A 21,331-nucleotide genomic window follows, 5' to 3' on the forward strand; every position below is an offset into this window, starting at 1 on the left:
TTTTTTTTTTAGTGCGAAACAAAAATCAGCGTCATGAACAGTCCTCGTATTTCAAGTGTCTTGTAAGTATTTGAATTGTGTTGGACTTTTGAAAAGAATAAAGCAGAAAATCTCAATCAGTTTTGCTACTGTTGGAGCACAATTACTTGTTTTTGTTTATAATATTGTATATATATCCATTTTATGTTGGAGTATAATTTGAGTTTGTATAGTGTCCCCCGATGGACAATATTAATACTCAATTTAACAAAAAAAATTTAAAAAAACATGTCCCTTTGAAGAATTTTATATAATGTCGTCCTTTTACTTTCATTACGTTGAATCATTCAACATTATTATTATTATTATTTTAAATTGAAAACAGCTGCTATCGAAAAATGAACATTTTAATTTGAAGGCTGATAAAGGTTAAAAAAAGACAACATCCGGCGGAAGTGAGGCCAACCCTTGCTAACGTTAGCTCATTGAAAACGTTTCTAACGTGTACTGATGTGTTTCAGTTTTAATAGAGAGTTGTTTTGCCGTGTCTCGGATTAATATTTTATCACTAAAAGATGAGTTCAGTCCAGAATCTGAGAGAGTTGATCAACCAGCGACTAACTGCTGCTGCTGAAGAAATATTCACAGAGTTTGAGAAAACCATCGTCCAGTACGAGGAGGAGATCGATCGTCAGCGCAGACTGCTGGATAACATCTGGAAACCTGAGATAAAGTTACACACAACAGGTTTGTGGAACTGCGATGGTCTGAATGAACTGATAGAAGTAAAGTGAGGAGCTGCGGTTTGTGTGGATGAACAGCAGGATAACTTTCACATTTCTATACCGACTCCATGGTGGTCTTTAAATTTCAGGGTTCATAATAATCCCAAAGACATCAGGCAAACATCAACTCACTTTGGTGGCTGAATATAAAGAATTGTCCTAATGAGGTGTGAAAGCCACGTTTTCCTTGATCCATGTGTGATATATGGTGATTACACATGAAATGAGTTCGGTAAAGTTGGAAAGATATTCACAGATTCGGACTTCCGGTGTTCAAGATTAACTGGTGATACCTGCGTTTCTGAGGCAGATGTTTTGTAGGCGTGGCTTTTCAGGACCCCTTACCCACTGACCAGGAAATAAACAATGTGACGACGCCGTCTGTAATATGAGATTTGTACTGTTCTATAAATTTCGGACTTGACAAAATAACTGGAAATAAGAGACGTTCTCATTTTAACCCTTTTAAAACCACAGGGATCACCGGTGACACCGCGGCGCATGTGTATTTCAAATTACTGTAACTCCTCGCTACTTCGTGCTATTTTAGTCATCAAACTGCCCCTGGAAGCTGTGAAACGGGGCTTTCTGGTGCTATTACATGCATTACGGTCATGACTGAGTGCCGTGTGGGGAGAGGGAGGAAATGAGTGGAAATGAGGAAATGAGTATTAAAGTGCTAAAAGGGTTAAAAGTCATGCGCTATCGGGCTACATGGAAAAAAAAGCTACGTCAACGCGGTTGGGACCAGTGGAGCTGAGATCACTGTTTACTGTTAAAACTTGTTAAAGCAGCAGTTATTGAATTTTATTACTAATAAAATAATAATAAATAATAATAAAATGATAAAAATTACTTAAAATTCTGAAAAAAATGTTTTTATATCAAACCAAGCGTTGTAGTATGACCAACTGGAGCCAACTGAAGGCTCCGGTGATTTTGGTGACACTACAGTACATCAGAATGAGGTTATTGAATTTTATTACCAAAAACAATTACTTAAAATTCAGATTTTGTACTTAATATCAAACCAAGAGTTGTACTATGACCAGGAGGAGTCAATCGATGGCTCCAGTGATTTTGGTGACACTACAGTACATGAGAATGAAGTTGTTGAACTTTTTTAAAAATGAAAATCCCTTAAAATTCAGATTTTTTTATTTTGTATCAAACCAGGAGTTGTAGTATGACCAGCACGATTCAATTGATGGCTGCAGTGATTCTGGTGATACTGCAGTACATAAGAGTGAAGTTATCAAATTTTATTTCTGACAAAATCAGAAAAAATAAGAAAAACGTTCTTAAAATTATGGAATTATTTTTATATCAAGCCAGGAGTTGTAGTCTGGCCAGCAGGAGACAATTGAAGGTTCTAGTGATTTTGGTGACTCTACACTGTATAAGAGTGAAGTTATTGAATTTTATTACTAATAAAACAATAATAAAATAATAAAAATTCATTAAAATTAATATTTTGTGTTTAATATCAAACCAAGAGTTGTAGTATGATCAACAGGAACCAGTTAATGGCTCCAGTGATTTGGTGACAATTTATAAGAGTGAAGTTATTGAACTTTATTACTAATAAAAACTCTTTAAAATTCAGATTTTTAATTTAGTCCCAAACCAAGTGTTGTAGTATAGCCAATAAGAGTCAATTGAAGGCTCTAGTGATTTTGATGACACTACAGTACAGAAGAGTGAAGTTATTGAATTTTATTACCAATAAAATAATAAGAAAATAAGAAAAAAACCCTTAAAATTCTGATTTTGTATATAATATCCAACCAAGTGTTGTAGTATTATCAACAGGAGCCAGTTACTGTCTCCAGTGATTTTGGTGACTCTACAGTGTATAAGAGTGAAGTTATTGAACTTTATTACTAATAAAAATTCCTTAAAATTCGGATTTTTTATTTAATATCAAACCAAGAGTTGTAGTATGACCAGCAGGAGCCAAGTGATGGCTCCAGTGATTTTGGTGACACTACAATGTATAACAGTGAAGTTATTGAATTTTATTACTAATATAATAATAAGAAAATAAGAAAAAAAATCCTTAAAATTCAGAATTTTTATTTAATATCAAACCAAGTGTTGTAGTATGACCAGTAGGAGTCAGCTGAAGGCTCCAGTGATTTTGGCGACACTACAGTACATAAGAGTGAAGTTATTGATTTTTATTACTAATAAAATAATAATAAAATGATCAAAATATTCCTTAAAATTCAGATTTTCTATTTAATATCAAACCAAGGATTGTCGTATGACAGTCAGGACACAACTGAAGGCTCCTGTGAATTTGGTGACACTACAGTACAGAAGAGGCAAGCGATTGAATTTTATTACTAATACAGATTCCTTAAAATTCAGATTTTCATATTTAATATCAAACCAAGAGTTGTAGTATGACCAGCAGAAGCCAACTGATGGCTCCAATGATTTTGGTGACACTACTATGTATAAGAATAAAGTTACTGAATTTTATTACTCATAAAAATTCATTAAAATTCTTATTTTTAGTTTAGCACCAAATAAAGAGTTGTAGTATGACCAGCATGAGCCAACTGATGGCTCCAGTGATTTTGTTGACACTGCAATGCATAAGAGTGCAGTTATTGACTATTTGTGTAGTGTCTCTCTTTGCTGTTCCAGCAGTTTTGCAATTTGCAGACGGTCCCTGTTCAGTCATCGCACAGCCAGCTGCGCATAGACATCAATGTTATTTCTGCAGCTGGACAGCGATTTTTGATAAAACTGGTTCTGTAGCACACTGTCTAGCTTACAACGATTTAAAAGAGGCATGGTTTATGTTTTTACAATGTATATCTCATGAGTTATTGATGCCGGAAGTCCGAATCTGTGAATATCTTTCCAACTTTACCGAACATTTTAGCTTTTCTCGTCCTCCCCGTCAAACCCAACTGAACTCATTCACTCTGACACACTGACAAATATATTACTACATATTTACTTGGAACCATCTAACTGATCAAGAATTTGTAATAATTGCTCAATTATTTGTAGTAACTGGTCAGTTATTCTTAGTATTTGACCAGTGTGTGATATATCGAGACTATCGTACTCTATAAATTGAATGGATTATAAGTGTGGCATGATATAAGATGAGCTGTAGTACTATTAAAACAGTTTACAGCAGAGTACAGCAATGAAATAAATAAATAAATAATTATACAGTAGCAGGGCCAAGAACCTGTCCCAATCAATATTGGTTGGAAGGCAGTGGACACCCAGGATGGATCACTGGTTCATCACAGGACAACCCAGAGACAGATTGATACCTCAACCTTCAGAAAGGACAACAACAACATTTTCAGCAAAATATTACATTGACTTGCTCTTAAATCCTCATAAACTGAGGACACAGATAATTTTTGGAGATGTTTCGTAGGCAGGTGAAAACCTCGATTATGAGTAATTTCATTGATCCGATTACTATAGTCGGAACTGTCACAACTAACTAGCATTATTGCTGATTATTTGTAGTTGGATTGTGGTGGCCAATTATTTAGTGCTCAGCCCAAAGTTATCCAGGAGGTCCTTGGTTAACGACATTCTCGACCTACGGGGTTTCGTGGCAACATTGCCATCTCCCATAAATTTATTTGTCTTGTTCCATCATTCCGATGTACGGTGTTTGTGACGTGAAAACAAATTTGGCACGGGAACTAGTTGGGAAGCGAAGCGAACTGTACAGTGTTTTTATGTCTTCGATCATGATTTTACTTCTATGTTAGCATAGGTGAGTGACATAGGTACTTCTGTTTATATGTGAGTTCCAACTTACGGTGAAAATCGCGTTACGTTCTGTTGTAGGAATGGAATTCCGACATAAGTCGAGGACCCCCTGTAATAGCAGATTACAACAAAAAGCAATTGTTCAGTAACGAGTACCATTTCTATTTGCACCAAAATTAGCCAAGAACTTATCTTTTTAAAAATACTCTCTGGAATTGCAGCATTTATCAGAAACCTTGAAAACTGAATGAATCAGCGGATTTTCAATCTTCTGTCAGTCCTGCGACGCAGTTCATGGAAATGACTCTGTTCTGCATGTGTCATTACAAATTCACCAAAACCATGCTGTTTGCTCCAGATCCATAGAAAAACAACAATTCAGTGCTCTTCAGTGCAACAGACCAAATGTGAAATGACAACAAATCTTCAAAAAAGTTTTCAGATGACATGCAGACCGTGTTTACATGGAGAAGACAGCAGATGACAATAGAGACTGACAGCAAAATAAAACGTATCAGGTGAATAACATCAATGCAGCATGGCTCAAAAACAGTGTGAAGTCAAGCCATTTTAATTGTAATTTCTGTCCAAACTGTGCCATGTGCCAACTGTGCAATTCATTTGTGTGTATATATTCATAAATTTGTATTAGTGTCCTTGTTTTCTTCAGTTTTTCTTTTTTATATTGCATATATAGTATATATCTTACGTCTTTAATTTATAGTTATGTTTTCTTGATTTTTCTTATTGTCACTGAGCTACTGTGACATTGCAAATTTCCTCTTGTGGGAGGAATAAAGTATATTCTATTCTATTCTCTATTATATTCATACTGCTCAGAAAACATTTGTGAATTCTCTGCAGTTCTAGTCATGGTTGTACTTTTTCCACAGAAGTGCAGGATTTTATATTGCACTTAAAAATAACCCCACAGTGAGGAAAATTTGACAGGAGCAAAATCTACCCAGACAGTACTTGGGTTTCAGAGGGTTATTAGCTCAGATGTGCATCCGCCGTCGTCACCTTTAACAAGCTTTTACTTTTGTCATTTTGCCCTCCAGACCTTCTGCAGCAACATGTCCAGGAGGAGAATGTTCTTGCTGAGCAGAATCTCTGCAACCAGCAGAGGAACTCCAATGTGGACCAGGATGATCCAGATTCTTCACAGATGAAAGAGGAACAGGAGGAACTGTGCACCAGTGGGGAGGGAGAGCATCTTGCACTGATGCAAGAGGCTAACACACTGGTTCAGTGTAAATCCAACTGTGTAGAAATATCCAGAGAAATTTCTGGAGTGTCTGATAAACCAGTCGGCCAGTTGGATGAAGAGATTGATTATCAGCCCAGGCTGCTGGATCCCTTCTGGAAACCACGAATAATTTTACACAGAATTGGTATGTAAACTATGATTGTCTTAATGAACTAGCAAAGGAATGTGATGAATGTAAGATCCTAATTCGAACTCTGAGTTACATTTATTTTCAGACAGAAATTCCGCTTTTGCATCTTAAGTCGTTGACTTTTATTTGAACTTTCTATTTGCCACTTTGCTGTTGTATGGATACATTAATGCTTCCGCCATTGTTTTGTTTTTGTTTGTTGTTTTTTCTTCATGCCAGAACTGTGCCATTCTGCAGAAATGTAATTTCGGAAATTTCTCTGCTTGTAGTCATGCTTGTGCTGTTTCCACAGAGGTGTATGACTTTATATTGCTGTTGAGGATGAGCCAATGTGAGGAACAATGTGAGAGGACTTAATGTCTTCTCTCAGATGTTTCTTTCCTCATCATCATGTTAATAACTTTTTCATGCGCCCTACCACTCAGATCACCCACATCAAGATGTCTGGAAAGAGAGGAACGGTCTTGCTCATCAGCAGCTCCGTAACCAGGAGAAGAAGTTTCGTCTGGAGCAGGAGGACCCAGAGATTCCACAGATTAAAGAGGAAGTGACGGAATTCTGCACCAGCCTGGACCAGAAAGACCCAGAACCGTCACAGATTAAAGAGGAACCAGAGGAAGTCTGTACCAGTCAGCAGAAAGAGCAGATTGTACTGAATCAAGCTACTGATACCTTTCTATTGACTTCAGTTAATAAGGACGGTGACCACAGTGAACTAGAACCAAACAGGGATCAGCTCCTCTCTTACAATTCACCAGTAGCTGAGAGCCCACATCAGGAGGGAAGTAAGCATGTAGACTCAGGGTCAACTAGAAATGCAGCGCTGAAGCCAAACAAGAGTCATAACAGAGAGAGCAGTCACAGTAACAATGTAGACAAGTCTTCATTGTCAGGAAGTCACTGTGATACAGACACAGGTAGAAAGTCTTTCAAATGTGATGTTTGTGGAAAGACCTTTAAGAATAAGTACCAAATGAAGAAACATCACCAAATCCACAACAGTGCAAAACCAAGTGCTGACAATGCATGCAGAAAAAAATGTAATTTACGCACTGACCTGAAAGTCCATATGATAATTGACAAAGGTGACAAACGGTTTTCTTGTGAAACATGTGGGAAACGTTTCAGCAAAAATAGTCATCTGAAAGTCCACATGAGAGCTCACACAGGTGACAAGCCATATTCTTGTAAGACGTGTGGCAAAAGTTTCTTTCAGAATACAACCTTGTTGTTCCACATGACAACTCACAACAGTGAGAAAGCGTTTTGCTGTGACAGATGTGGGAAAAAATTCAACAGAAGTGATGTTCTATATGTCCACATGAAACACCACACAGGTGAGAAGCCATATTCTTGTAACACCTGTGGAAAAAGTTTCAGTCAAAGCAGCCATCTGACTGTCCACATGAGAACTCACACAGGTGAGAGGCCATATTCTTGTAAAACCTGTGGAAAAAGTTTCAGTAAAAATGTTCATCTGACTGTGCACATGAGAACTCACACAGGTGAAAAGCCATATTCTTGTGAAACATGTGGGAAAAGGTTCAGTGAACATTGTACTCGGACTGAGCACATGAGAACTCACACAGGTGAGAAGCCATATTCTTGTAAAGCCTGTGGTAAAAGTTTCAGTCACAGTAGTAGTCTGACTAGCCACATGAGAACTCATACAGGTGAGAGGCCATATTCTTGTGACAGATGTGGGAAAAGGTTCAGTGAACGTTGTAATCTGACTGAACACACGAGAACTCACACAGGTGAGAGGCCGTATTCTTGTAAAACCTGCGGACAAAGTTTCAGTCACAAAAGATGTCTGACTAGCCACATGAGAACTCATACAGGTGAAAAGCCATATTTTTGTGACAGATGTGGGAAAAGGTTCAGTGAACATAGTAATCTGACTGTCCACATGAGAACTCACACAGGTGAGAGGCCATATTCTTGTCAAGCCTGTGGTAAAAGTTTCAGTTACAGTAGTAATGTGACTAAACACATGAGAACTCACACAGGTGAGAAGCCATATTCTTGTAAAACCTGTGGAAAAAGTTTCCGTCACAACAGTCATCTGACTAGACACATGAGAACTCACATAGGTGAGACGCTGTAGTCCTGTAGTCAATCCAAGATTTAGGACGAAATTAATGGAACGTTGTATTTGTGTAAAAATGGTCAATTTATCAAACAATCTAGACACGGAATCAAAAGAATGTAAATCACACGCAAGATTCTATTATTGAATCTCACTCTTCAATCATAGAGCAATTCAGATACATTAAGTGCAGTAGAAAGTACAATATTTTCCTCTGAAATGCAGTGAAATGGACGGATAAGAGAAGAACTTTAAAAATGCACTTAATGGTCCACAGCAGTAAATGTACTTAGTAACTTTACACCCCTAGTGATTGCAGTTTGTATGTTGTTTTGTTGTTTTCAGTGGTTCCTGGACGAAAGTGGGACTCTGTCTCATTGGTAATTACAATCTTTCATTGTTTAATACCTTTTGGTCACTTGATGTATTTCCTTCCAGTGGTAAGTAAGTCATTGCATTTACCCAAATAATGTATTTCAATACAAATTTGACTTTAGTGGATCAATTTCTACAACTTTATATTTCCACTTTATTACAGTTCAGAGTTACTGGAAGAAAATCCAAATGTGTGCCATCATTTTTAGAATTAGAGCATTCTTTTTTGACTAGACCTGCAGATATCGCAAAATATTTAAGGGAGTATTTTAAAAACAAAGTAGGAAATTTAAAGAAGAACATGATTTCAAACCCAAAAAGTAATTTAGGGTATAGTACGATTAAAAATAATATTATGAATAATAAATCATGCTCATTTAGTTTTGATAGAGTGAGTGTAACGGTAGTAAATAATGCGTTAAAATTAATTATGCATGTAAAAAGAAGAGTACATTATTCCCTTATAAAATTTATTAGAAAAATTATGATCACAAAAGCACCAGAAATACTCTATAATAAAGTCACTTTTTTCAGGGATGTTCACTAGTATTCAACATGTCAAGCAGATGAGGGGAGTTTTTTTCTACCTGCCTGTAGAACCAATCAGTCACAGAAGACGGTGCGCTACAGGGCAATGGTGGCATGGAACTCACTACCACAGTTCTTGAACTTACAGTTATATGTGACCACCTTTTGCAAAAGGTTGAGATTATTTCTACTGACTCAAGAATAATCAGAAAATGGGTATTCAGATTATGTAATGAAATGCTACATTAGCTATTTTTGCTTGTTATTGTTTGAATAAGCATGTCTATAAGACCTGAATTTTTAGATGTTAGGTAGAGCTACCTGAGATTTCTTTGTTATGTCATTTGAATGTGTGAATTATTTAATTTTTGTTTGACTGTTGTTTTGTTGTTATTTTTATTTGTCAAAGTATGTAATGTCTGGTTGTATGTGCATCCTGTTTTTGTCTGCCTGTCATGGCGCAACTGTGTTTGTGTGGAGAAGTTTAGACCCCAGGAAGAATAGCTTCTGTCTGTATGGTAGCTAATGGGGATCTAAGTAAATAAACAATAAAACAGTTCAGAGGGAAGTAGAATTTTTCATACCATCCCTGTCCAGTAGGTGTTCGAAGATAATGAATTAGAATGTATTTTCTGCCGATCTTCAGAATTGACCAGGATGTCACCTCTACAAACATATGATGACCTTAGAGAGTAGGAGACATTGCTGATTAACCTGCCAGTACATAAAGTAACAGCATCAAGTATAAAGCAGCTAAAACTGGCTCCCAATCAAACAGCATCATTAACTCACTAGTAAACATTATTTATATGAGTAAAACACTGACAGTGTCCATTTTCTGGCAATATTACTTTCAACATTTTATGTGCATGTTGCTCAAAATACTTAGTGCTACTTTAAATTAAGTTCCTAGTCATGAAGTGTTGTTGGAGTTTGGTATTTTTACTTTTGCTTTATTCAGTCCCTGTCACTTCACTCTGTTATTTTTTATAATATATATTTACTATTGTTGGTTGTTCTCTGGTTTGTGTTAAGCTTTTCAGTGTTTTTTTTTTAGTGCGAAACAAAAATCAGCATCATAAACAGTCCTCGTATTTCAAGTGTCTTGTAAGTATTTGAATTGTGTTGGACTTTTGAAAAGAATAAAGCAGAAAATCTCAATCAGTTTTGCTACTGTTGGAGCACAATTACTTGTTTTTGTTTATAATATTGTATATATATCCATTTTATGTTGGAGTATAATTTGAGTTTGTATAGTGTCCCCCGATGGACAATATTAATACTCAATTTTTAAAAAAAAATTTTTAAAAACATGTCCCTTTGAAGAATTTTATATAATGTCGTCCTTGTACTTTCATTGCGTTGAATCATTCAACATTATTATCATTATTATTATTTTAAATTGCAAACAGCTGCTATCGAAAAATGAACATTTTAATTTGAAGGCTGATAAAGGTTAAAAAAACACAACATCCGGCGGAAGTGAAGCCAACCCTTGCTAACGTTAGCTCATTGAAAACGTTTCTAACGTGTACTGACGTGTGTCAGTTTTAATAGAGAGTTGTTTTGTCGTGTCTCGGATTAATATTTTATCACTAAAAGATGAGTTCAGTCCAGAATCTGAGAGAGTTGATCAACGAGCGACTAACTGCTGCTGCTGAAGAAATATTCACAGAGTTTGAGAAAACCATCGTCCAGTACGAGGAGGAGATCGATCGTCAGCGCAGACTGCTGGATAACATCTGGAAACCTGAGATAAAGTTACACACAACAGGTTTGTGGAAGTGTGATGGTCTGAATGAGCTGATAGAAGTAAAGTGAGGAGCTGCGGTTTGTGTGGATGAACAGCAGGATAACTTTCACATTTCTATACCGACTCCATGGTGGTCTTTAAATTTCAGGGCTCATAATAATCCCAAAGAAATCAGGCAAACATCAACTCACTTTGGTGGCTGAATATAAATAATTGTCCTAATGAAGTGTGAAAGCCACGTTTTCCTTCATCCATGTATAATATATGGTGATTAAATGCACATGAAATGTACAGAAGGTCTTTTTCTTTGTGAAAGTTTCCCTTTCTATCTTTGTCTCCAACATTTCAGCTTTTCTCGTCCTCCACGTCAAACCCAACTCATTCACTCTGTCACACTGACAAATATATTACTGCATACTTACTCATGACGTACAAAGTGATCAATTGTCTGTAGTAATTGGTCAATTATTTGTAGTAACTGGTAAATTATTCATAGTGTTCAACCAGTAAGTATGTGATATGTTGAGACTATCGTACAGTATACATTTAATGGAATATAACTTTGGTATAGTTTTAGATGAGCTGTAGAGCCTATCCCAGACGATATTTCCACCCAGGGCAAATCATCACAGGCAGTGGTGATTCTAGACAGATTTTACTGGGGGGGACCAAAGTGGTTCTCATGTTTAATCATAATAATTTAATAATAATTAATATATAATAATTAATTTAGCTTTTTCTTAAAATCAAACAAACGTTTATTTTTCCAAAAAATGCATCAACTGGCCTAAAGCTCTCCTGACCAACATCAGAGAGGTTGGGAAAATATTAAGCTTGCGGTGTACTGGGACATCATTCCTGGACTTTCTAAAATCTATGGAAAGATGCACAGTAAACATAGTCTGACACATAAAAAGAATTTACAGCAGAAAGCAACATTTTATGAACACACAGTACTGTGAATTAATAATAATTAGCAATGACTGATGCAAATATGAACAGGCTTTTCTCCATGACAAACCTGATGGTGCAGTACTTGATCCACATTGATCCCCTTGCTGTCCCTCTGGTTGTTCCTCTCTCTGTCATTGCATGTTTTCCTCATCCTGCTCCTCTGAATGGTCCCTCTCTGTGACTTTCATTGCCTCTTCTCCATCTTCCTCCAACTCTTCTGGCACTCCCTCTTCCTGCTCCTCAGCTCTCTAATAATACCTTGACATGACCTCGCTGCTCTCAATTTTTTATTTGGGCCAAAAAAGAATGCAGTGTCCCTTTCTCGCCTCATGAGTCATTTACCTCTAGGGAAAAGAATAATCCCACTCAAAGTGCTGCCATCCAGTTAAGGAATGGAGTAGCAGTATGAAGCAGAATTGTAACTTGTATCACAATTGTGCCATACTGCAAAGAAGGCATTTGTGAGTTTTCTTCAAGTCATAGTTGTGCTGTTTCCACAATGATGCAGAATTTTCTATTGCACTGAAAAACAAGCCCACAGTGAGGTAAAATGTGACAGGAGGAAAACTGTCCAGACAGTGCTTGGACTTCAGAGGATTAACAATATTGGCTCAGGTGTGCGTCACCTATCGTCAACTTAAGCTACCTTAATCTTTTGTCATTTTCCCTTCTAGACCATCTGCAGCAACATGTCCAGGAGGAGAATGTTCTTGCTGAGCTGAATCTCTGCAACCAGGAGAGGAACTCCAGTCTGGACCAGGAGGACCCAGAGCCTCCACAGATGAAAGAGGAGCAGGAGGAACTGTGCATCAGTCAGGAGGGAGAGCAGCTTGTACTGATGCAAGAGGCTGTTATCCTGGTTCAGTGCAACTCCAAATGTGAAGAAATATCCAGAGAAATATTTGGAGTTTCTGATGAACCACCCAGCCAGTTGGATGAAGAGACTGATTATCAGCGCAGGCAGCTGAATCCCATCTGGAAACCACGGATAATGTTACACAGAATTGGTATGTAAAACTATGATTGCCTTAATTGTTCTATTGTTTTTTGGTACAATAATAAACCTTCAAGATAGCCAATCATTCGTGCACATGTTGTGTCACTCATCTGCAGCTTTATTGCCCCTCATTCACACATTATAGCCCAATAGTTCCTATGGTATATAGGGACCTATCACTACATCTCCCTTTCTGAATAACAGTAATACATAATAATATACATTTCTTGAAGAGATGTATGAGCGGCCACACAGAGTGTGTGTGTGTGTGTGTGTGTGTGTGTGTGTGTGTGTGTGTGTGTGTGTGTGTGTGTGTGTGTGTGTGTGTGTGTGTGTGTGTGTGTGTGTGTGTGTGTGTGTGTGTGTGTGTGTGTGTAAATGTACAAGGGATGGGGTAGACTGCCCAAACCCTTAATATGAGTGTGGGGATTATTCTGCCACATTATTCACTCAGCGAGCATCAATGTTCACCTCACAGTCTTTTAAGTATGTTGGAGTCATCCTGACTCTGGCAGGATTACGTCTCTCACACACTGGAGACTGTTGACTCGAGTCACACTGGACATCAGGTGCGACCTGTTTAGTGTCTACATCTGGAGAGATGTTTTCTGGTGATGTGTCTGATGTGTTGGTAGATGTCGCAGGTGCCACCGAGGTTGGGGAGAGGTAGAATCTGTTTCTTTAAAGTGTACCTCTCGGTGTCTTGATGATGTATAATCTTGGTGCATCAGCTGGAGACACTGCTGTGCCTGTCTCAAGCATGTCCTTGACCCACACATGATCACCAGGTTGCAGTTGTGGCATGTCATGTGCTCTATGTCTTTCCTTGTAGTTTTGTGTCTGTTTGAGTTTGTATCATAGTTCTGACTGTTTCAGTTTCTCCATGTCTGCACATGCTGGATTAAGCTAGGATGAAATAACAGGAAGTGGTGTTCTGATTTTCCTCCCCATGAGTAACTTAGCTGGACTGTGTCCATTTGCCAAGGAAGCAGCACGATAAGCCATGAGGGCAAGATAAGGATCACTGGATTTCTTAAGGAGACCTTTGATTGTCCTTATTGCTCGTTCTGCCTCCCCGTTGCTCTGTGGGAAGTGTGGACTAGATGTCACATGACTGAAGCTTCAATCCCATGCTAACTTCTGGAATAACTCAGATGCAAATTGGGGTCCATTGTCTGAATGGACCACCCAGGTATTCCATGAAGTGCAAAGATTGACTTAAAGTGTGCTATCAGGCCTTCTGACGTTGTGGATGTCAGCTTGGCTACATCTTGAGAAATAGTCTACAATAATGAAGTAGTGGTTTTTGTTGTCAGTCTGAAACTGCTCCAACAGTAGACCAAGGCCTTTGTGGGACTTCTGTGGGCAGCATAGTTTCTTTGAGGTTGGTTCTCTCATGGGCACATATATCACAGTTTTGTATTAATTTTGTCAACTCTTTCTTGACACCAGGCCACCAGACTGACAGTTTAGCTCTCTCCCTGCACTTGGTGATGCCTAGGTGACCCTCACGCAACTTGGATAGTATGTCTTCCCTGAGTGATGATGGAATCACAATCCTGCTGCCAAAGAGTAACTGACTATTTTGAATTGTATGGCTGTCTAAGAAGGGCAGGTAAGGCTGAAACACAATTGAAAACTTGTCCAGCCATCCTTCTTCACAAAACTTTTTGAGCTGCCTTGGTATGTCATCTTTGTCTTGGTGCATCTGGATTTCTCTGAGCCTCTTTTCAGAAGCAGGGAGGCTTGCTATGACAGAGTCAGCATATAGGTTGATTTCTTCCACTTGTAGACCTTCTGCTGTAATGTCCAGTGGTCTCCTTGACAACACATCCGCACTTGCAATATCTTTGCCGACCACATGCGTTATGGTGTAAGAAAACCACATCAGTTGCATGTGCGGGCGTTGTATGCACAGTGGGAGTTCAAGACCCTTTGAGCCCAGCAGAGGAACCAGAGGTTTGTGGTCAGTTTCGATGTGAAAGGTTTTCCCAATGAGAAACTCTGCAAACCTCTTGCAGGCCCATATAGTGGCCAGCGCCTCCTTTTCGATCTGAGCATATCGCTGTTCGGTGCTGCTTAGACTCCTTGAAAAAGATACCACTGGTCTCCATTCTGCATTGTCTCGCCACTGAAGGAGAACCATTCCCAGCCCATATGATGATGCGTCAGGTGAGACTAGTGTTTCTGCATCTGGGTCATATAGTGCTAGCCCTGAGGGAGTGGTCAGCTCTTCCTTCATTTTGTCGAAGTCTTGCTGCTTTTGTAAACCCCACATCCACATGTTTGACTTCCTCAGCAGATCTCTGAGTGGGCGTGTTTGCTCAGCGAGATGAGGCCCGGAATTTTCCCAGATGATTTGTCATCCCCAGGAAACATCCCACTTCGCTGACATTTCTAGGTTCCTTCATGGCTTTCATGGCGCTCACCTTGTCGGGATCTGCACTCACCCCTGATTCCTTGATGACCCGCCCAAGGAACTTTATCCTGCTTTTGGAGAACTCACACTTGTCATTGAGTGTCACTCCAGCTTCCTGTAGTCGAGACAATATTTTCCACTGCCTCTTGTCATGCTCCTCCTGCATGACTCCCCAAATGAGTACCTCATCTATCTGGCCCAGAACACCTTCCAGTCCTTCCAGGATTCGCTGCATAAGCTTTTGAAAGTGCTGTGGTGCTGGTGAGATCACAAAACACAGACAATTGTAGCAATACCGCCCGAATGGTGTGAGGAATGTGGTCAGCAGAGAAGAGTGTTTTGAGAGTGGAATTTGCCAAAACTCTGCATTGGTGTCCAGTTTTGAGAACACTTTGGCACTGGCAAGCTGACCCAGAGTAAGCTCTACCAAAGGAAGTAGATGCTTCTCTCTCAAAGCTGATTTGTTTAGTTCTGTGATGTCACAGCATATTCTTACCTTGCCCGTGCGCTTGGACACCACCACCATTGGCACACACCATTCAGTGGGTTCCTCCACTCTTGAGATGACCCCTTGTTGCTCCGTACGATTCAGCTTCTCTTTAACTTTTGGTAGCAGAGGTAGGGATATGCGCCTGGGTGTTGAGATGGCATTGCTCCAAGCTTTAGTACAATGTTTTACTCACGCCTTGTCCAGAGAAAAGCTTCGGGAACTGCTGCTTTACTGTCTTGTTAGAGTCCAAGCTGATGCCATCCAACCTAGCTACCAGCTGTAGTGCAGTGGGAGCGGGTCGGCTGGTCAATCTATCCACAGCATCGATGTCTTCCATCACGCTTCTGTTTCCTCTGACAAGAGTTGCTCTAAACTTGCCTTTCACTTCTAAAGCCATCCTTCCAGGGCTCTTCTGGATTTTTGTGGTCTTCACCAACCTGCTGAACTGGCTTTTAGTGTACAGTGATTCAGGGACTGCTGACACATCTGATGGTGAATACTGTATTGTAGTTGTCCATTTTTATTTCAGTCATCTGTGGACTGCTGTCTGCATCCTGCATCACTGAGCCAAGAAACATGACCTCATAGACATCAGAGTCCTCTGTTGCTGTAGCAACATTCATCTCACACGTATGTTTTGTTTTACACACTGTGGCATAATGTCCTCTTTTTTTCTGCATTTATTACATGTTGCTTCCTTAGCTGGACATTGCTGTAGGCTATGCCCTTTTGTGTCCCCACATCTTCTGCAGGGCCCCTGCCTGGTAGATACTTCCTGGGGTGTCTGTCTGGGCCATTTCTCAACATGCATACTTGTCCATACTTGCGTTCTCACGTACTTGTGAAACGTCATCAGTCGGAGACCAAGTACTGTTCCAATTCAAAGAATGCATCTGGCCAAGAATATCCTGATATGTTCTCGCTCCCCCCACATTATCGAGGATGCATCAGACCAGACTTGTGTGGACTTGGGGCAGCCAAATAACTTATAATGCATTTCTCGCAGACCAGCGGCAAAGGCTGAGGAGAAAACTTTCAGAGGTGACATAAGTAATTTTGGGATTACTGCTGTTATTGCAGCACAAAATGTAGTTTTCAGATTATTTCAGGCGAGAAACACCTCAAAGTGTAAATGTCAAATCCGTGTTCAATTTATAAAAATAAAGCCTGATTAAAACTGTGCTCCAACTGTTTCAGAGATGTGAGCGTCCAGGTTTGAGAGCTATGTGTCACAGCATGGATGAGAACCCAAGCAGAGAGCACACAGCATGACAGAGACCGGTTACAGGGGTAACAGAATTTTAATTACAAAAGAACAGGAAGAACCAAATTGAGTGAGGGAACTAACTAGGACTAAAGCGAGAAATAGAGACTAGCCAGAAGTAACTAAAGAGGGTGAGGGAGAAACTAAACTAAACTCACTGGAAGGAGGGGGGCAGCTGGTTTCCAGGGACCGGCGAGGTGTCACTGCTGGACGGAGGGAGTTCGCGGTGGAGCGTGGCAGTGGCAAGTCGGAGTTGGGCCAAGTGGAAGCCGGTACGCTGTTTAGGAGGAGAGCATGGCAGGATACTACTGAGGCTTGGCAGGATTTTTCCAGAGGCTTGGCAGGACGGTTCCAGCAGAACGCACAGGCAGCGTGACCTGCAGAACTGCAGGGAAAAGATACTTGAATTACAGCAAAGTGCATGCAAACAGTAAAAAAAAAAACTGTGCAGCAGCCAGTTACTAACTGCGTGAGCAGAAGCTCCCTTTTGGCAGGGAGTGGAGTGTGAAGCCGACTTTTAATGCAGAGGTGACGAGACCAGAGCGCCCACTGCTGCCTGGAGTTACTGCTGATGAGGGAATAATTGGTTACAGCCATGCAGGAAGTGGCACAGGAGAAAGAGAGTGAGGTAGGTGGTATAGAGAGAGGGAGAATGAAGAGGTAGAACGGGGAGAAACCGAAAAAGGAGGGACAGGGAGAAAAAGGAAGGTCAGTTGGGGGCTGATGCAGGGACCGGGGAGAAGGCCCTGACACTATGACTGGGCGGTCAGCGCTCACTGTAGCTGCCAAGAGCAGCCTTATCGCAACAAGACTTTTTGAAATCTGCTGCTGGCTCTGACAGTTCTATAGCGGTTAAACAGGGTATATCCCTGTAGTAGTAGTAGTTTTACGTTCATCTAACGGCCACACTTTAGCCTCAGTGTATTTTTTTTATTGTTCAGAGAAAAATTGATTTGAAAGAAGTTAAAGTTCATGCTCATAGCTTTATATTGTTGATATTTTACTTGATCGCTCACTGTGTACTTCTAAACTATTGCCTTGTGTTCATTACCTGTAGTACAAATTTGTTCTACTCTTATGACTGTTACTGTGCATTAAAAATAACATTTAAGGAATATTTTATTGGGGAGACATCTGAAGAAACCCAGATCCTTACTGCCTGCTGGGAGACTCCACAGACAGAACATCAGCAGCTCCATCTTCAGCAGCAGCATCTGGACCAGCATGATGCTGTTAATAGAAACTGGAAGGGTATTAAATGCTGAAATGTATTTAAGCATTTTGCAATTACATAGTTTCAACTGTGTTCAAAAAATGAATTGTTGCAGCCAGAATTAAATTTTCCTCGAATCAGACCGATTTGATCAGACACTGCTTGAATGAACAAACAAAGGAATGTGACTAATGTAAGATCCCAATTAGAATTCTGAGTTACATTTATTTTCTGATAGAAATTCCGCTATTGCATCTTAACTCGTCCATTTGTGGCCTTGCTGTTGCTTGGATACATCAACGCTTCTGCTATTGTTTTGTTTTTGTTTGTTTTTTTTAGATTTATGCCAGCACTGTGCTGTTGTACACAGGTGTAATTTCAGAACTTTCTCTACTTCTAGTCATGGTTGTGCTGTTTCCACAGAGGTGCAAGACTTTATATTGCTGTTAAGGATGAGCACACTGTGAGGAAACATGTGACTGCCCAGACAGGGCTTGGGGGTGAGAGGATTAAATGTCTTCTCTCAGATGTTTGTTTCCTCATGATAATAATAATAGTAATAATAGATTCTATTTGAAGTTGCCTTTCTCAGCACTCAAGGACACTGTTCAAACAAACATTTTCATAGATAGACAATATACATTGAAAACAGTGAAAACAATACGAGAGACAGGGCAAATGGCATCAGATGGAATATGCAATTTTGAACAGATGTGTTTTAACTCATAATTTGAAATCTATCTATGTTTCTCAGTTGGGGTGGTAATGAATATTATCATCATGTTAATAACTTTTTTTCATGTGCCCTACCACCCAGACCACCCACATCAAGATGCCTGGAAAGAGGGAAAGGGTCTTGCTAATCAGCAGCTCCGTAACCAGGAGAGCAAGTTTAGTCTGGACCAGAAAGACCCAGAGACTCCACAGATTAAAGAGGAGCAGAAGGAATTCTGCACCAGCCTGGACCAGAAAGACCCAGAACCTTCACAGATTACAAAGGAACAGGAGGAACTCTGTACCACTCAGCAGAAAGAGCAGATTGTACTGAATCAAGCTACTGATACCTTTCTGTTGACTTCAGCTGATAAGGACGGTGACCACAGTGAACTAGAACCAAACAGTGACCAGCTCCTCTCTTATAATTCACCAGTAGCTGAGAGCCCACATCAGGAGGGAAGTAAGCATGTAGACTCAGGGTCAACTAGAAATGCAGTGCTGAAGCCCAAGAGCAGTCAAAACAGAGAGAGCAGTCACAGTAACAATGTAGACAAGTCTTCATTGTCAGGAAGTCACTGTGATACAGACACAGGTAGAAAGTCTTTAAAATGTGATGTTTGTGGAAAGACCTTTAAGAATAAGTACCAAATGAAGAAACATCACCAAATCCACAAAGGTGTAAAACCAAATGCTTGCAGTGCATGCGGAAAAAAATTTAATTTACAGTCTGACCTGAAAGGCCATATGATAATTCACAAAGGTGACAAACTGTATTCTTGTAAAACATGTGGAAAAGGTTTCAGTTGTAGTAGTCATCTGACTTCCCACATCAGAACTCACACAGGTGAGAAGCCATTTTCTTGTGAAAGATGTGGGAAAAGGTTCAATGAGCGTGTTCACCTGACTGTCCACATGAGAACTCACACAGGTGAGAGGCCATATTCTTGTGAAACCTGTGGAAAAAGTTTCATTCAAAGCAGTCATTTGACTGCCCACATGAGAGCTCACACAGGTGAGAAGCCACATTCTTGTATAACCTGCGGAAAAAGTTTCAGTAGAAGAAATATTCTGACTGTGCACATGAGAGCTCTTGGTCATGGTTTGTTGTCCCACATGAGAACACACACAGGTGAGAAGCCATATTCTTGTGAAAGATGTGGGAAAAGTTTCAGTGAACGTGGTAAGCTGACTGCCCATATAAGAACACACACAAGTGAGAAGCTGTAGTCATGGAACATTGGTGGAATCAAAGCTTGAAAAAAACAGGCATTCATTCACATCATTCAGGGTAAAAGTGGGTCTTGTAGGTTTAAGTACCTTTAGACCGCTTCAGCAATGATTCTGTGAGTTTATTGCATGGCATACTGTGAGACATGGATCTTTTAAAATCTGTTAAACTGTCCAGTGGATACAGAGCGACTTTTACAGAAGCACATTGCATTTTGAAAAGAAGACAACTGGAGACATTATACTTTTGAATATAGTTAGAAATTAATAGTTAATTTTATGCTAGAGCTAAATGGAAAGGTATGATGTTGGTTTAAATTAATGTAGTGAACACGAGTTTACACATGAATGTACACTACCGTTCAAAAGTGTGGGGTCTCTTAGAAATGTCTTTATGTTTTGAAAGAAAATCAGTTTTGTCAATAAAGCATTATTTTAATCAGAAATACAATCTAGACATTGTTTATCTGGTAAATGCCTTTCTAGCTGGAAACTGCAGATTTTTTTAATGAAATATCTCCATAGGGGTACAGAGGAACATTTCCAACAGCCACTATTCCTGTGTTCTAATGTTACATTGTGTTAGCTAATAGTGTTGAAAGGCTAATTGATGATTAGAAAGACCTTTTGTCATTATGTTAGCATATGAATAAATATGTAAGTTTTCATGGAAAACATGAAATTGTCTGTGTGATTCCGAACTTTTGAACAGTATCGTAAGTTTTGATTTAATTATTTTGATAATTCTCATGTTAAGTTCATGTGGATGTAAATTGGATGCAATCCAGTTCCACTTCAGTCTATATTTCTCTGATGGGTCTTTATAGAAAATATAATTAAACCAGTTTCCAATGTAGTAACATCTGGAAGTAACAGACCTGACTGGTTTCATATCAGATAATGCTTCAGCTTTCTATAAGACACAGAGACAGTTTGTAGTTTCCTTTGCTTGTTTTTTGAATTCTGTTGTCACTGACAAATGTTGCTGTTTTTAAATGAAACCATAAACTGTTTGAAGCAAAGTCTTATTATCATTGTTTTTCATTTTCTGGATCTTTCTAATATATCAGGCAGATGATTGCTCCAGGTTTTCAACAAAAATCAAAATTCAGATCACATGCGATTTTGTATTTCTTCAAAGTTGGGCTGCGTGATAATATTCAACAGTCTTATATGGTCAAAAAACAAGAGTTTAGATTTAACTTGAAATCATGCATTCTTGTAACTGTATCCAACTGGACTTCATATGAAGAGTTGAATGAATGAACAGCCAAGAGTTGACTTACTTAACTTGTTTAATTTAGTTAACAAGCAACAAAGTCAGAAACTGGGGTTTGTTGTTTATTTCCATGATAATTAAAACAACTGTGAAAATGAAAAAA

General features: G+C 39.2%; 1 protein-coding gene across 1 annotated transcript; it reads left to right on the top strand.

The window, feature by feature from the left end:
* Positions 1-435: 435 nt before the first annotated feature.
* LOC129347296 (zinc finger protein 26-like) lies at positions 436-20,971 on the top strand. The gene is made up of 7 exons (XM_055014357.1): positions 436-726; positions 5,585-5,917; positions 6,349-8,029; positions 8,358-8,373; positions 10,518-10,689; positions 12,297-12,629; positions 18,823-20,971. The coding sequence occupies exons 1-7, from the start codon at positions 555-557 to the stop codon at positions 19,947-19,949; spliced, it is 3,834 nt and encodes a 1,277-aa protein (XP_054870332.1). The 5' UTR covers positions 436-554; the 3' UTR covers positions 19,950-20,971.
* The last annotated feature ends 360 nt before the right edge of the window (positions 20,972-21,331 follow it).

Source organism: Amphiprion ocellaris, chromosome 10 (genome assembly GCF_022539595.1).
Source record: "Amphiprion ocellaris isolate individual 3 ecotype Okinawa chromosome 10, ASM2253959v1, whole genome shotgun sequence".
NCBI classification, from domain to species: Eukaryota; Metazoa; Chordata; class Actinopteri; family Pomacentridae; genus Amphiprion; species Amphiprion ocellaris.

Bases quoted from the DNA above. Each gene is read 5' to 3' on its own strand.
- LOC129347296 (XM_055014357.1), top strand. From the start codon at position 555: ATGAGTTCAGTCCAGAATCTGAGAGAGTTGATCAACCAGCGACTAACT. The intron at 10,690-12,296 runs GTTTGTGGAAGT...TTTCCCTTCTAG, and splicing joins GATAAAGTTACACACAACAG to ACCATCTGCAGCAACATGTC. The intron at 12,630-18,822 runs GTATGTAAAACT...CCTACCACCCAG, and splicing joins GATAATGTTACACAGAATTG to ACCACCCACATCAAGATGCC.